General features: G+C 62.2%; 1 protein-coding gene and 1 long non-coding RNA gene across 2 annotated transcripts in view; both read left to right on the forward strand.

Annotated features, from left to right (window-relative positions):
* Window positions 1–5,749: 5,749 nt before the first annotated feature.
* LOC136021630 (uncharacterized) lies at window positions 5,750–6,445 on the forward strand. Its single transcript, XR_010615842.1, has 2 exons — window positions 5,750–5,837; window positions 6,299–6,445. It is a non-coding gene; the product is annotated as an uncharacterized LOC136021630 (long non-coding RNA).
* A 2,350-nt stretch (window positions 6,446–8,795) lies between these two features.
* The window catches only part of SLC38A10 (solute carrier family 38 member 10), a 34,143-nt gene continuing 28,574 nt past the window's right edge, over window positions 8,796–14,364 (forward strand). The window contains exons 1-3 of the mRNA XM_065693720.1: window positions 8,796–8,999; window positions 9,993–10,110; window positions 13,250–13,295. Coding sequence (XP_065549792.1) covers window positions 8,892–8,999; window positions 9,993–10,110; window positions 13,250–13,295 — 272 coding nt within the window. The 5' untranslated portion in view covers window positions 8,796–8,891. The remainder of the gene's footprint in view (window positions 9,000–9,992; window positions 10,111–13,249; window positions 13,296–14,364) is intronic.

Below are 14,364 nucleotides of genomic sequence, written 5' to 3' on the forward strand. Positions count from 1 at the left end.
GGGGGGGGGGGGGGGGGGAGTGTGTGGGGGGGTGGTTGGTTGGGGGGGGTTAAGGGGGGTGGTGATGAAGGGGGGGGGGGGACCCCGCCGCGCCTCCCCGCTCACGCCGCGCACTCCGCCGGGCGGCGCGCCCCGCATGCTAATAAGCGCGTGCCCCACGCGCGCTCCCGCCACACACACACACACACACACACACGCACCCCCCACACCCCCCCTCCTCCCTGCCCCCGTCCTCCCCCCTGATTGGCCGCCGCGCGGCGCTCGCGCCCCAGCCTCCAGAAACACCCCTCCCCCCCCCCCCCGCTTTGGTTTCATTCTCCTGCTACGCTCCTCTCGCGCGCCTCAGCGTCACGGGCGCGCTCGGCCAATAGGCTGGCGCCCCGCCAGGCTCTCCGCCAATCAGAGCGCGGCCAGCGTGAGGACGCGCAGCGGCGGCGCCTAATTCAAGCCCGGAGGATGAATGGGAGGGGAGGGGAGGAGGCAGCAGCGCGCATGCGCCCTGGGGAACGTTGCGTTGCAGCGGGGGTTGCAGCGCGCCTTCGGTTGCATTCCAGCGCCCCGCCCCCGCGCGCTGATTGGCTGGCCACCCGCCAACCCTCTGCCAATCACGCAGTGTAAACAAGGTGTTGATTGGTGAGCGGTGATGACGCGCCCCAAGCGCGGTTTCAAGGCTCCCCCCCCGCGGGAGGGAGCGCGGGGAATCGGAGTCGGTTTCGAGGCTCCCCCCCCCGGCACCCCCACCCCCCCCCACCCCCCCCCCCCCGAGCCCTCCCCGGGCGGACCCGGCAGCGCCGCCGAGCCCGGGAGCGAAGCGACGGGAGCGGAGCCGGACCCGGTGAGGCACCGGCGGGCGAGGGCTGGAGTGGAGCTGCGATGGGGCTGCGATAGGGCTGCAGTGGGGCTGCGATGGGGCTGCAGTGGGGCTGCGGTGGGGCTGCAGTGGGGCTGCGGTGGGGCTGCGGTGGGGCTGCGATGGGGCCGCGGTGGGGTTGCGATGGGGCTGCAGTGGGGCTGCGATGGGGCTGTTTAATGGAGGGTGCAGCGTTGAGGTGCAAGTGCGGTGCAAGACGGGGTGTGCAATGGGATGGCTGCGGTGAGCGGGCTGTAGAACGGGGCTGCGATGTTACGGGGCTGTAGAACGCGGATGCAATGTTACGGGGCTGTGCAGTGAGGAGGTGCAGTGTTGGGGGGCCGTGCAATGGGAGAGCTGTGGTTAGAGGGTTGTATCATTGGGGGTGTAAGGTTGTGGGGCTGTGCGATGAAGGGGTGCAATGCTGGGGGGCTGTGCCATGTGTATGTTGGAGGGTGTGCTGTCGGGGGGCCGTGGGGTGTGAGGGGGTGCAAGGTTATGGGGCTGTATAATAGGGGGTGCAGTGTTAGGGGGATGTGCGATGTCAAAAAGGAGAGTGAGGTGTGGGGGGACCATGCGGTGTTAGGGGTCTGTGCAGTGTGTGTTGGTGGTGGGTGATGATGGGGGGACGTGGTGCAAGAGGGGAGTGTGCAGTGTTAGGGGGCTCTGCAATGTGGGGGGGGGAGGCAATGTGATGTTGGGGGTCGTGCAGGGCAAGATGGGGCAGTGCAATGTTAGGGGGTTGTGCCACGGGGGCTGCATTGTTAAAGGGCTGTACAATGGGGGGGATGCAATGTTGTGGGGGCTGTGCAGTGTGGGAAGGGAGAGTGAGTTGATGGGGGCCATGTAGTGCAAAGTGTGGGGGGATTCAGTGTTAGGGGGCTGTGCAATGAGGGGGTGCAACGCTGGGGGACCGCGTAGTGCAAAGTGTGGGGGGGAGCAGTGCAATATTGGGGGCCATGCAGCGGGAAGGGCAGGGAGCAGGCAGCAGAGGAGCAGGGGGAGGCCGGGGTCGGTACCGGGGCCCCGTGTGTTGTGTTGGGGTTTTCTTTTTGATACCAGGCTGTAATTGATTGAAAATGCTCAAATAAATCCAAATAACGTGTAAAAGTGATTCGATTACATGGGAGCTATTCATTACACCGGGACGGCAATCGAGTTAGGAGGGTAAGCGGCCGGGGAACGCGGCACAGCCCGTGGGGACCCTCCGGCATGGCACCCACACCGGCATGCACGGCCACGGCACGGGGACGGGCACCAGGACAACCGGCCGGGGACACAGCGCTGGTGCACGGGATGTGCAGCTGCAGCAGGGAGCCCAGGGACGCACGGATCGCACCAGCGCCCAGCCTCCTCCATGGCTGTGTGGTGAAGGCCGCGGTGCGGTGCCGGCAGCGCTGCGTGGGGCCAGGACCGCTGTGCCGCAGGGACCTCGCCTCCACCCGGATGAGGAGCAGGGCAGGAGCCGGGCTGCTGGAGGTGGGGGGGGGTTCATGCTGGGCCCCCCTCCCTGTTTGCTGCCCCCAAGGAGCTCTTTTTCTACCTCGATTATTTGCACCGTGGGGTTTCCCAGCCGGAGGCAGAGCGGAGCAGCCTGGGATGAGCTCTGGGCCTGGATAGGGGGAAGCCTGCGGCACACAGCGGGGCTGGCTGCATCCCGACCCCCCTGCAGCATCCTTGCCTGGGTGTGCACACCGTGCACTGGGAGCCGTGCTAAGGCATCCCCCTCGGATCCCTCTCCATCTGGGAAAGAGCTCCGGCCTGATAAATAGCGTTACGGATGAACCCAGCGCCTGGAATTGCTGCTGAACGGGAGCACGGTGCAGATCCCAGCGCTGGTGTGGATCCCGGTGTTGGGATAACGTGTGCTGGGTTCCAGCAGCTCTGTGGGTTGGGGCCGGTGCATTATTTGGCCCCTGGTGCTCAGGGAGCGCTGGGGAAGGGTTTCTGCAAGAAAAGACCTGCAAGGAACCCCCAAAAATCAGCAAAACGCAGCGGCTGCGAGGCTCTTCCTGCCCTCGGGAGCACCGGGGGGGGGAAAGGGCTGGGGAAGCTCCTGGTGCCGAGTGGGAACACCGGGAGGCCCAAGCCTCCATCCCTGGGCGGGGTGAGCAGCCACCCATGGGTAATTCCTCCCCATCAGCAGCCCTCTGCACGGGCAGATTCCCTATGGGGAGCCCCACAGGGGGTCACCGGACACCCCCACTGTGGGTACAGTTCCCCCGCCGTGGGCACCCCCCCAGCAAGGGCTCCCCAAGGGAAGTTGCTCAATGGAGCGAGTCCAACCGAGTGCAATTAAAGCCGGGTAATTGATGCTCCCCCAACCCCACGTGGCCCCGTGGCCACCTTTGTACCGGGGACAATGGGCTTTGTCCCACACCGGTGCTCCCGCCCTTCCGCAGCACCCCGGGGGCCTGGAGCTGCTGCAGGCTCCGAGCCTTGCGCCCGTGCAGGCACAGGGGCCATGGGGAGCGCGTCAGGAGCCAGGCTGGGGCCCTGCCATTGCAGGGGTGCGGGGCAGGGGCTGCACAGGGGGGGTTCCCCTGGCCTGGGCATGTTTAGAGGTGCAGCAAGGAGGCTGCAGCCGGTGTGCTGGCACTGACCGGGTCCCCGGCTCCCTGCCTGCCTTGGCTGGGGCCTCTTCCCGTGCTTCGTTCCCCTGGGAGCTGCTGGTCCCCCTTGGAAGGAAGCCTGGAGGGTTCCTCGCAACCCTGCTGCTGTGTGGCCCACCCAGGCTCTGCAGCATGGCCTGGCACAGAATGGGATGGTATGGTACAGGACAGCATGGCACGGCATGGCACGGCACGGCACCGCGTGGCGCAATGCGGGCGGCTGAGCCTCCTGGCGCTCGGGACAGGCGGGTTTCCAGCTGGCTGCAGGTTTGCTGCGTGGTGCAAGGCTGCTGGCGACCAAGGGTCGTGTTTGCAGGCACCCAGGGAGGGAAGAGGCAGCTCAGCGCTGCCGTCACCTCCATCATCCCCTGCCCTAGGCCTGGGGAGGCTTCTGTGTGCAGGGGGCACGGGGCTGCTTTTCCTTGGGGGTCCCAAGGCAAACGGCAGGGACTTCCCTCCCACTGACTGCCCCATTGTATCGGCCGTGGTAATAATCAGGTTTTGCTAATGCAATTGCTGCTGCGCCGCGAAAATCCTACTGGAAAATGTATTAGAGCAATTATCCGTCTCACTCCGCAGCCGGGTGGAGCGTTAATATTCAATTGTGAGGTGCAAGTCCTATTATGTTAATGACTTTGGTGACAAAAGTCGTTAACGGGAGACGTTCTCCTTTATGGTGCGGCATTAGCCGCGGTGGACACCAATGTGATACCGGTGCGCGCGGTGGGATGGAACGGGACAGACTGGGAGGGCCGCGGTGGGACAAGGCTCCCTCCCCGGGCTCTGCACTGACCCCTGTGGCACTGTGGTGCTGCCGGTGCCCGGGGCTATACGGGAGGGCCGTGCCGGGCAGCGGGGCGCTCCAGGCCCCGGGGAGGGCGCGGGGCGGATTAGCCGCGCTGCAGCGCATCCGGCACTCCCTCTGCCGCAGATGCCCTCCTTTGTTCTCTCCCCGAGCCAGGGGAGATGCTCCGGCGCTTCCCCGGCTGCCGGAGAGCGCGGCGGTGCCGGCCTGGAGTGCACCGGCACCCCTGCCTTCACCGGTGACACTGGGGCTCACCCCTGCCTGGTACTGCTTCCTGTGGTTTGGGCAGCATCACAGGCAGGCCTGGATGGACGGACGGATGGATGGCTCCTCCTGCGGCCGTGCTGGTGCAACCATGGACTGGTGGTGGCAGGACCCAGGGAAGGTGTTGGGAAGTGCAGCCAGTGTCCAGCAAACCTGGCAATGGAGGTAACACCCCTTGATCTGCCCATCACCAGCCACTGCCATGGCTCTTGAATGGGAATGGCAGTGCTGTGGCCTGCACAAGGCTGAGCCCTGCCATGATGGAGAGCATCCTGGAGGGCCAGCGGGGATTAGAACCATCAGACACAGGAGCTGGGAGCTGACTGTGATGGCAACGCCAACCGTGACCTTCACCTTTCCAGCAAAGGGCTCATCTCAAGCAGCCGTGCTCACCACCGGCAGCCCAGGAGTGACTGAACACACCAGCCTGGCTGCATGGTCTGGCAGTGGGCACCCCTATGGCATGAGTATGAGGCCAGCCTGGCGCGGCTGGGTAGGAAGCACATTTCTCATTGCCAATGGTTCCTAGGCATAGCCAGGTCCCAGCACGCAGACTGGCACACGGCATAGCCCTGATGTCACCTCTCTGCCGTGCCTGCTCAGCACCAGCCCTGGCCCACAACCCAGCCAGGCTGGAACCCGAGGGACAGGGCTGGTGCTGGGGCAGCAGCTCACCGGGGCCTCACGGCTCTGCCGGCGCAGGCGGATGCCGGTACGGTACCGGCGCAGGAGGGCTGACAGTGCTGGGGCACGGCCCTGCGCGGGGGGCACGGCCGGGGGCGCAGGGCCACGCGTGGGGGCGGCTCCGGGGGCTCCGTGCTCGTTGTTCCCGGGGGAAGGGGGCACCCGACGGCAGCGGCGCGGCCGGGCCCGTACCGGGGCCGCTCCGTGCCCCCGGGCCCGGCGGCGGCGGCTCCGCGAGCACGTGGCCGGGCCGGGCCATCCCCATCCGCCCCGCCCCCTTATCTCCCCGCGTTCCCATTGGTCTTCCCTTCCCCCTCCCGCGCTCCCATTGGCCACGGCTCCCTCCACAAACAAAGGCCAGCGCCGGCAGGGGGCCCGACGCGCCGCTCTGATTGGTGGAGCCGCGGAGAGGAGGCGGGACGAAGGGGCGGGTTGAATGCCGGCGTCCGAGAGGCTCCTGATTCCTTACAAGGGGGTGGGCGGGGCGCGCCCATTCATGCGCACCGGGGAGAGGCGTTGCCATTGCGTAGCTCCGCCCACTGGCGGGCGGGGCTCGGTCCCGCAGCGCGGTGCGGGCCGGTGCGGGCTGGCCGGCGGAGCTCGGTGCGGCTCCGTGCGCACGGTACGTGCGGGTGGGCAGCGCCTGCGGGAGGGGAGGGCAGGGCAGGGCAGGGCAGGGTGAGACCGCATGGTGCGTGCCTGCGCGCTGATCCCCCCCGCATCACCCGCCTGCGACCCCGCCGGTGAATCCCCGGTACCGTGGGGCGGCGGGGGCCGTACGGCAGCGCGGTGTGCTGTGCGGGGGGGTGCGGGTCCCGTGCAGCGCCACGTGGGTCTGCTTTCCACGCAGCCTGGGGTCACCGACCCCCAAAATCCACCCCATGGCGGGTGCAGGGCCCCGTGGGCGCCCCTTGGCTCATGTGCCAGGACACTGGGGAGGCACCCGGGGAGCCGCCACAGCCCCTCGTGGCCCCGCAGCAGGGTTTGAGCTGTTGAGCCCCCACCTGGGTCGATCCCGCGGGTGACTCGGGTCCCGTGGCCCCGGTAACGGCCATGCATTGATTTCCATTTCCCGTCCACCAGGTTCGCTCCTGACGCATGGGAATCCCAGCCCACCAGAGATAGGGGCTGAACTTTAGTCTCTGAGCTATTAAGGTGCCTGAAACTGCACTTCATTAACGGTTGTTATGCAATAAAACCGATAAAACTGCCCTTATTTGCAATATAAAACCGCAATTTGTTTTAATTTATGTTTTTAAACACTTGCCGGGCTGTTCCCAGGCTCTGCCAGGGATCTGTCGTCGGGGAGCGGGGCGGTTCAGGCCAGGGGGTGGGCTCCCATGGGGACACTGAGCTGCGCCCACCTCTGGGCTGTGCTGTGGGGGTCCTGTTTCTGCAGGACCCCCGCCTGCTGTCCCCTCGCTCTGATGCTGGTCTATGGAGCGTGGCTGTGCCATGGCACAGCGAGGTGACAGCGGCGGATGGGAACATGCCACTGGCCACCGCGGATGCCACTGGAGGAAGAGGCTTCTCTTGGAGGGGTTACACGTGCCAGTGGTGCTGCTGGGGACAGGATGGAGCCCACTCAGCGCAGGGGGTTGCAGGCAGCACCAGCCCCCGGTTCGCCCCATCGGTGCCGCTGTTGCGGTGGCCGGCTCGTGGCGTGGGGCCGCCTCTGATCCGTTTATCCGGTAGCTGATGGGTTGCAGGCGAGCGGCCGCAGGTGGTTTGGATCACAGCAGGGCCGGGAACACGGCGATTGGAAACACATTGTCCCGGCACGCAAGGGGAGCCGGGCAGTGCGGAGCCATCGCCCCATCCCAGTCACACACATCAGCATCCCCGTGTACCGGTGACCCCTGTCAGTGCCTGCCACACCAGTGAGTGCTGGGGACACCGTGCCACCCGCTGTGCCGTGTCCCTGTGCTCACTTACTGGTGCTGGTGACAGGGTTGGGGCTGCAGGGTGATGGAGCAGGGGTTGGTCCTGCTCCCACACGTCGGGGTCACGGCTGGTGGCTCTTGGTGCTTGCTGGGCCACTGGCTTTCATGGGCAGAAGCCACCTGAGCCCTTTCCCAGCCAGTGCTGAGTCTGGGGCTGTGTAACGTCGATTGGGTAAGCACAATTCCCCTCTAACTCGCTGCAGATGCCCCAGCACCACAGCAAGGTGCTCTCCTGTCCCAGCATGGTGGGTCCTGCCACAGGTCCTGGCTGCAGCTCTGCCATCCCCAGTAAGTGCTCGGGCACCCATGGGTGGGAGATGACCGGCTCCAGCCCCACACCAGCACCCGCAGCTCATGGTGAAAGCCTGTGGGGTGCTCCTGGCCCCATAGACACGTGTGTGCCCATGTGCATGTGGGTTTGCACATGCATACGGAGGTCCCTGCACATGTGGGCATGTGGGTATTGGCACAGAGCTGTGGGTCTGCGTGTGCATTTACACACGTGTAAGGTGAGCACATGTTTACACACTGCTGCAGGCCACCCCCTTACAGGGATGCCCCATGTGGGGCCTGGGGCAGCTTTTGTGGGGCACACACGGACCTCACTGCGTGTCCCTGGATCCAGGGGCTCCCCTCCCCATCCCGTGCCTGGGATCTGCTCCCGCCCCGGCGCAGGGAACGGGAGCGCAGCCGGCACCTGGAGGGAATTATCCAGGCGTGTTCACCTCCTGCAAACCTTTTGTCGGGCGAATTCCTGCGGTTCCCCATTGCAATTGCTGCAAATTACACAAGCGCCGCGTGCTCCATCCCACCGGGAGCGCGCCCTTGGTGTGTGCCGCGCCGAGCCCGCGAGCCTCCGGAGCCCCCCACCGCCCTCCGGCCCTGCTCCTCTGGGAGCCCCTGGTGCTGGGTGAGTGACCCCGGTGGCTGTGCGGGTGCTCGGTGGCACACGTGGCACCCAGCCATGGTGCAGGGCGCAGGGTGCGGCACCCACGCGCTGGTTATCTGCACCCCACGAGGCCCTGGGCGAGGATCCTTGGGGTGCTCGGACCTGCTGATCCTGTGGGATGCGTGTACGTGTGTGTGTGCATGGGTGTTCATTTGCATGTGTACATGTGTGTGTATGCATGCCCATGCAAGCGCATGCACTTGTGTATGCATTTACATGCATGGGTATGTGAATGTACCTAAATGCATCGGAATGCCTTTGGATGCATGTGCATGCATCTACGGGCCTTTATAGTCATGTGCATACATTTAAATGCATCTGCCTGCCTTTACACACACGCGCATGCATGCTTCTGCATGCACACGCATACCTCTGCATGCAGTTACATGCGTCTGCATGCCTCCACATGCATCTCCATGCCTTTACATGCATGTCCTTACAGGCATGTGCATGCACCTATATGCCTTTACATGCACCTGCATGGCTTCACGGGCGTGTGCATGCATGCGTGCTCCTTTCCATGCAGTTTCATGCACCCCTGCCTGCCTGCGCGCACTCGGGGGTCCTCCCGGGAGCGGCTCGGTCCTCCCAGCCGGTGGGAGTGTCCCACCGGGCGCCGCTCTGCCCCGCGCGTCTCTCTGTCCGCCGCCGGAAGCGCCAGCGGAGCAGCGGAAGCCGGAAGTGCCGCTGTGGCCGGTGCCGGCGGCGGGGCGGGTCCGGTGCGGTGCGGTCCCTCCATGGCGGGTGCGGGCGGGTGAGGCGCGGAGGGGCCCGGGGCCGGGCCATGGCGGCGGCGGCGGCGGCGGCGGGCTCCAACTGGGGCCTCATCATGAACGTGGTGAACAGCATCGTGGGGGTGAGCGTGCTCACCGTGCCCTTCTGCTTCCGGCAGGTGAGCGCCCCGCGGGGGTGGGCGGTGGAGGACGGAGCCGAGGCCTCTGGTGCCGCGCTGCGTGGGTTCGTGTGTCCCGAGCGCTCCAGGGTGTGAGGGTGCTGAGGCGCTGGCACAGGGTGCCCAGAGAAGCTGTGGCTGCCCCATCCCTGGCAGTGCTCAAGGCCAGGTTGGACACAGGGGCTCGGAGCAAGCTGCTCCAGTGGAAGGGGTCCCTGCCCGTGGCAGCGGTTGGAGCTGGATGAGATTTAAGGCCCCTTCAACCCAAACCAGGCTGGGATTCTGGGATTTCTCCCGATTTTTTTGTGAGCAAAAGGGTAAAAAGAGGAATTTATCCATTTGATAAATGGGTTTGGCTCAGAGGCGTTTTCAAACGAGCTGCGCTTACACTGAGCTCTGCTCCTGGAGCTGCTGCCATCCCAATGGAAACACCAGGTTTAAATACAGCAGGAGAAAGGGCAGCAGCTTTCAGATGTGGTTTAAAACCCCCTGCTTAAAATGCGTCTGGTGTTTAGGACCCTCTCGCTGTGAGCGCGTGAAGCAGTGAGGTGGGACAGGGCTGAGGGTGAGCTCAGGGGTTCTTTAATGTCCCGGACAGTTCGTGTTTAGCCAGCTTACAACAGTGTTTGCACCTCGGGATGAGGACTGGGCCCTGTGCTCCGAGCCTGCCGAGAGAGCACAGAGCAGGTGGAGGGAGGGAATGTGGAGGTTCCGCGCCATAAACGCGCCTGGTTCACCCCTCGGTGCTGGCGTCGGCGCGGCTGGAAGCTGTGGGAAGCAGGTGGCTGCTCCGTGTTGTCCTTGGGCTGTGCAGGGAGCAAACAGGAGCTGGCACCCGGCCTGCTCCTCCTGCCTGCCCTGGAGCGCGGGGAGCTCCCTCCCAGGCAGCAGCGGGGCTGGGATCCGTGCGGGAGCCTGCAGGTGAGGAGCGCGGCACTCGGGCTGATTTTCCATCTCCTGTTGGTATCTTCCCCCCTTCTTCTCCCGTTGCAGTGCGGCATCGTCCTGGGAGCTCTGCTCCTGGTTTTCTGCTCCTGGATGACTCATCAGTCCTGCATGTTCCTGGTGAAATCGGCCAACCTCAGCAAGCGCAGGACCTACCCTGGCCTCGGTGAGCATTCCAGCCCTGGTGCTTGTCTGTCTTGGGGTTTAACTGCCGTTTTACTTGGACCTCCTCATTCACAGCCTTCACACTGGTACTGTCGCAGTAGCACATGGTTTCCCGGTCGTAGCCTTCAATTTGCCTTGTTTTCCTCTGTCAGCCTCTCCCCATGTCCCCAGGGGAGCGCGGGCTCTGTTCTGCTCTTGCAGTGAAGTTAATGGGCACAGAATTGTTTTGACTCTGCAGGGCAGGGGAGGAGAGGCGGCGCCGACTGATCCAAGCCCAAGCTTTGGGAGCTGGCGGAGCCAGTGTCTGGAGTAAATTACTGGCCTGGGCATGAAAGCCACGAGCTTCCCCACCCAGTGTGCTGCCGAGGACAGCGGGTGCTGCCAGCCCAGAGCCTGGCATGGAGCTGGGGCCCAGCAAAGCAGCGGAAGCGGTGCTCGAGCTTCCAAGCGGCCAAAGAAAGCAAAACATCTGCAGGATTCCTGTGGGGGGTTTGGGGCAGAGCGCGGCGGCAGCGCTGCTTGTGAGCTCTCTTGTGCTCCTGACCGGCTTGGGGGGACAGGAGGAGGTGATGGGGTTCCAGTGCTCTCTGTTGGCTTGTGAAATGAGAGGGAAAAGTCTTCTTTTACTCGGTTTCCCTTATTTCTCTGGGGAGGAGGGAGCCGGCTGGCATTGCCCGTGGTGAGAGCGCTGCAGAGGCACATGGCTCGCTGTGTTGCTGACAGATGGGTTTCCTCCATCCTCAGACAGCCCGATGTGATGCGCCCGGGCTGCGTGCTTGGCTTCTGCCCAGTTGTATCTGCTCGAGACTGAAAAGATCAAGAAGCTCTGTGGTCTTGGAGGCTGTGCTGTGATGCTGGAAGGAAGGGGGAGCCCCCCAGGTAGCGTCTGACTTGGCCTCGCCACTCTGGCCCAGCTGCCCCCTCACAAGAGGTCTTTGTGTGCTGCTTCTCCCAAGTACAGAGAGTCCCCTCCACCTTGGAGCGTCTCCCGGGAAGAAGGGATCCTCTGCACTTCGGAAGCCAAGGGGCTCGCATACACAGAGAGCCAGTAATGGCTCTAAACTTCCTGGCACCTCCTGGCACGCAAAGGCTGGCGCTGAAAGAAATGCCTCTGCTCCCTCCCCCTGCCCTGGGAGAGGTGCCACCGGGAGGGCCGGCCTTGGGAGGAAAGGCAGCGCTCCTATAATGCATCCTAATGCATCAAGGTTGAGCAGCTCCACACAGGCAGCCTTTGTCACCGTGGGTTTGTTCCCGGGTACATCTGCGAGAGCTCCTGGCAGCGCCTGCAGCCGAGGCTGTGGGAGGTTTTGGCAGCGCTCAAAGATGGCACCAAGTTTTGCAAATGCACTTCAGGGAGGCAGCCCCTTCCGGAGGGATCCTGGAGCTCCGCAGGAGCCAGGCCTGCAGCAGGCTGGTGCCTGGCCCTGGCGGTGCTGCTTGGCAGCGCTGGGTGCCCGAGGGGTGCCACCTTGCCTGGAAGGGAAGGGCTTTGCGCGGATCCGTGGACAAGAAGGGAAGTGGGATGTGCTTCCCAGGCAGCTTTTAGCCAGGACAGGAGCTGGTGCCTCTCCTGAAGCTGCCGAAAGCAGCCTGGGTTTCTGCAGAGTACCTGTGCTGGGTACTGACCCCGACAGCACCCCGGAGGCAGCTCTGCTCTGCTCCCTGCAGGGAGAAGGGCTGGACCACAGGTTCCCCGTTCTAGTAACCACACTTGATTTAAAAGGGCTTCTGTCCCTCCTGAGCAGTCAGCTCTGCCCAGCTTGCTGGGCATCTGGGGATCCCCTTGCAAAGCTGCTCCATTCATTTACACTCATCGCTTCCTTCTTGAGAAGGTAAAAGCTCTGAGTTTTCCAGCATCTCCAGGTGGGCACGTGTGGTACAACGTTTGGAGGCTTGTTCGCATTAGAACATCCCTTCAGAGCGGCCAAGGAGCCTGATTCTCCCCAGCCTGGGTGATCACCGGCTGTAGCTGTACCTGGAGGCACATGAGGTGTCTCACTGATGACCCGCTCTCCTGGAGGGATGTTCTCCTCTTGCTGGTCCCTCTCTCTCATCCGTGCCCCTTTGGCTGTGTGACCAAACAGCCCTTGAGGGCTGTTGCCTTTTCCTTCAGCAGCTGAGGTGAAGGCAGGCAGTGTGCCTGTTCCCCCAGGCTGTCATCCAGCCATCAGCTATTTTCAGTGCTGCCCCACATCACAGCTCTGTGTTATTTCCCTGCTGTGGGTCTCCTGCCATGCTGCTTGCTCATTCTGCGGGAGAACATCTTGTTTCCTTAATGTTTAGCTCGAGCAGAGTCCAAAGAAATCAACAGTTTGTAAGTTAATATCTAAAATAGCAGAAGATGCTTCCAGAAGGGAATGAAGTTGGTTTTCTGGTGGCTGCAGGAATGTGTGCTGTACCTTGAGGGAGCACAAAGGGGAATCCAGGGTGGTGGTTTTCATGCTGGACCTCTGCAGCGCGAGGCTGACAGGATGGGGCACTGTGGTCTGTGTGTGCTGGAGGTTTCAATTCCCATTCTGCCCAGTTTAGATCTAAAAATACCAGCGGAGTTTTCTTGGCATTTTCCTTTTCAGAAGAAACACAATGATTTAAAGCCGAGTGATCATTTTCTGCTACAACCCAAGTATGGGAGGGGAGGGGGGGAAAAGAAGGTCTCTTGGCAGCAGCGCTTTGGTGTGGGCTGTGAGCACTGGGTATTCTGGGTATGGGATTGAACGTTCTGGGCACCAGCTCAGAGCTCCCATCCAGCAGCGTCAGGAGGTCCAGTTTTAGTGGGAAGATAAAAATAAAGATGGGAGTTTGATTGAGATTTTGCACTGCAGAAACGTTTCAGCACACAGCCTCTTACCCAGGCACATTTCGCTGCCTTTAATGGTTGCCATGTGTGACTGCGACTTCACACCACCTCTTTTTTCACATCCAAAAAGAACCTGCTTTCTATCTTTTCCTCATCTTTGTTCCTGTCTTATGTGGTTTTCAGTTCTCGGTCTGAAACAGCAAGTGGGAGGGCAGGCAAGAGAAACAGCCCCACAGCCCCACACCGGCACCTTCCCGCTGTGCTGCCCTGACACTCTCATTGTCTAATATCAAACTGGACCTTTGACTAACTGAAACTCTTTTTTTGTTCCCTCTTCCGCCAGCATTTCATGCCTATGGAAAAGCAGGAAAAATGTTGGTGGAAACAAGGTAATCTGCTGCTTATTTAAAGCGTGAGTGGTTCGGTTTTCTTTAATGAATGAGGCTGCTCTGTAGCTTCCTGTGGCTTTGCTGTGCTCTCCTTTCGTCCCCTCCTGCCTCCTCTGGTCCCAGAAGCCTTCCTTCCACCAGAATTTGCACAAGAGCAGAGTGAGATTCCCTAAGCACAGCTCACAGGTATTGCCTTCAGCATATCCCACCCTGTTCCTGAGTGGAGGCAAGAGGGCTTTCCATTGGGGTATGGATGCCCTGTGGGGGGAATCCTCTCTGTTTCAGGACAGGCTCCATGGGACATCCTCAGAACTCTTTGCTAGAGGTGTCTTGAGCCCTGGCCAGTGAGTGGCTGGTGCTGGCTCCTTCCCTCTTCCCAGCTGCAAACTGCTGCACAACACTAAAAATACACGGAATACTTCTCAGATGTTACTTGCCCGTGCAAGCAATTGCTGTAATTGCCACGGGGATGTTATAATTGGAGCTGGGAGGGAAAGTGGCCCATGCAATCATGAATGGGAGGAGAGGCAGCTCCTAAGACAATCTTCTCATTAAAGTGTGGTCCATTTTGTGGGAAGAAGTTTGAGAGCTGAGCTGGGATTTAGGCTTTCCTGGTAGCCGCTGCTGCGGGGCGTGGGGCTGAGAACCTCTCGCTAGTTCTTTTAAATGCTTTCTTTTCCAAGAACTAAAGGAATTTTTGCCGTCTCCAAGGTTTGTTTTGCTGTGGCTCCAAGCAGCAGATAGCCCCGTGCATGGGCTGTTACCGGAGCTACTTCTCTCAGCAGGATGGCTGGGGAGGATGGAGCTTCTCTGGGTTTTATTCTACTGGGGTTGAAGCAGAAGTGATGGCTCTTCACAAGGCTGAGGATCAAAGCGTGGTCCCCCCTTCAGCCCCAGCAGTGATGCACAGGCTGCTCATACAGCTGTGGGAGCAAACTGCATCCCTGCAGACAGAAACCCTACTCCACTGCTGGTTGCCAAATGTGTTTTCAAGGTGGCTTCAGCAAAACTTGTGGCTTGTGTTGGAGGGTGGGTGTACTCCAGAGCAAGGGATGCTGAGGCTGCTGCA

The sequence above is a fragment of the Lathamus discolor genome, chromosome 13 (genome assembly GCF_037157495.1).
Source record: "Lathamus discolor isolate bLatDis1 chromosome 13, bLatDis1.hap1, whole genome shotgun sequence".
In the NCBI taxonomy this organism is placed as follows: domain Eukaryota; kingdom Metazoa; phylum Chordata; class Aves; order Psittaciformes; family Psittacidae; genus Lathamus; species Lathamus discolor.